The sequence below is a fragment of the Pteropus vampyrus genome, unplaced genomic scaffold (assembly GCF_000151845.1).
Source record: "Pteropus vampyrus isolate Shadow unplaced genomic scaffold, Pvam_2.0 Scaffold196, whole genome shotgun sequence".
Lineage (NCBI taxonomy): Eukaryota > Metazoa > Chordata > Mammalia > Chiroptera > Pteropodidae > Pteropus > Pteropus vampyrus.
This window is the reverse complement of record NW_011888977.1, coordinates 1363796-1365714: the sequence shown is the minus strand read 5'-3', so window position 1 is coordinate 1365714 and position 1919 is coordinate 1363796. Positions and strand designations below refer to the sequence as shown.

Here is a 1919-nt window from a genome sequence, read left to right as displayed (position 1 = left end):
GTACCTTCACCATCTAGTAAAAATTCCTGCTTTGTTAAGAAACCTTGCCTACCTGCTTCTCATGGTTCTGTAAAAGTGAGGTGTTTCCGGGATGTCAAGGAGTTAGGATATCCCCTTGGCCGCATAGTTCTGCTCTGCACAGAGCACAGGACAGGGGTAGACACCTACCCCCTGTCCTCTTCACTGCCAGTGGCTTGCCACTCCTGCCCCCAGGACCCCCATGGCAGGGGACATGAGCTGGCATTACCTGCATAGCTTTTGGGGGAAAGAGAGGGAGAAGCCTGTGCTCATTCTCTCTCAGTGGCCTGAAATTTCTACCCTTGTAGGGTTACAGACCCCAGAGAGAAGAGGCAGATCTCACTTTGATCTAGCCCAAGGTGGTTAGATCAGGTGGGAGAATTCTAACTTCATGCTTTGATCCCCTCTAACCAGCACCTCCTTTCTGCTCTTTCTAAATATTTCATGTCAGTGCAAAGAATGTGACAGGCCTTTCTCCATCTATGAAAGTGACATCCTTTCTGAAGCAGTAACCAAATGTGTGTTCTGCCGGATAGATGCAAAAAACATGTCAGCAAAGTCATCATCAACAGAAGAGAAGGACTTACCAGCAAGAGAGTGCAGCCTGATGCCCACTGGGCCCTTTGAGTGACTTGATCACAGGCCACCTGTCATGTAGGTTTCAGGGCTCTGCAAGGATATTTCTCGGAGGCCACTCCCTGGCCTGGTGGGCTTGTCAGACTGGGGGAGGGGCCAGGCCCTGGCTGGGCCCCTATCACTGCCTCCTCAGCTCCACAGCACCTTTATTGAGTGGGATTGAATGCTTTGTTTTTAGTTTTCAGGCAGAATAAACCTAGATTCCTTTGAAAACAAGTGCCTGTGAATTCTAGAAGCGTTTTTGCTCTTTTGAAGCTTTGTGTCCTAGTGTTTGTCCAGACACTTTCTGGACTCCCATTCTAGATTCTGGAGTTGACTGTAAGGCAGCTCTTTGGCTAAGGGCTTGTCACATGAAGAGGAAGATGTGTGGGACCCCTTCTGTGGAGGGCACCGTACTGTGGCAAGGCATTGTGGGCGTCTCCCTGTCTAATGCTCCCAGACGGTTACCTGCCCAGAGCAGAGGAAGGTATAGTGAGGCAGGCGGGTGTGGGCATTTCCATCTCAGAATGGTTCATGCTCTCTGGACTTTTCAATTCCCAGTGTGTCCATGTATACGCACAGACCTTCCACAGCCTATATGACAGCATAATGCTTGCTGTCCTATACGCTGAGGAAAGTTATAGGACAACATAAATACTTAAGGAGTGAAGTTTTCAGTAGACGAACGTGAAGGGCTCCCTTCTCCACTTGGTATTACTTACATGATTTCCCTCAAATGTCATCCGTATGCCCATTGGTCTATTTTTATTTTTTTAAATTATTATTATTATTATTTTTGGTCTGTTTTTAAAACTTAATTGCAGGGCCGATTTATTTAGTGTCAACTGACTGGCATTCAATAATTCTGCCCAGGAGCATCTAACCTGGTAGTCATTCTTTGGGCAGGTCCTGTGTTTGGTGATGTTCTTCTCGGTCACAACGCTGATGACTGCTCAGATTGGAGCTGGCTGGTCAGTAGTCATCCATTCATTTACATGAATAACGTATGAACACGTCAAAGCTCCACTCCACGCTCTCAGCAATTCGGCTCTCCTTCGAAGAGAAGTCTTATTGCTAGCGTTCTCCGTCCTCTGGCACGTGAAGACACGCATAGAAGTATTTCTTCCCCACCGCCGAGGAGGTTGGCCGGACTGCATACACCAACACTGCCCTCATTGACGGGCACTTAGGTTGTTTTTCGTTTGTGAACCTTCTTGTGCGAAGACTTAACATTTCTGTGGATGAGACCCTCCCACCCGAGGAATTGCTGGGTGAATAGATTAGTA

The 1919-nt window shown here is 47.7% G+C and overlaps 1 protein-coding gene across 1 annotated transcript in view; it reads left to right on the top strand.

The window, feature by feature from the left end:
* Positions 1–649, top strand: part of WDR88 (WD repeat domain 88) — a 37709-nt gene extending 37060 nt beyond the window's left edge. The window contains exons 10-11 of the mRNA XM_023537697.1: positions 191–279; positions 433–649. Of these exons, the coding sequence (XP_023393465.1) occupies positions 191–279; positions 433–649 (306 nt within the window). The remainder of the gene's footprint in view (positions 1–190; positions 280–432) is intronic.
* The last annotated feature ends 1270 nt before the right edge of the window (positions 650–1919 follow it).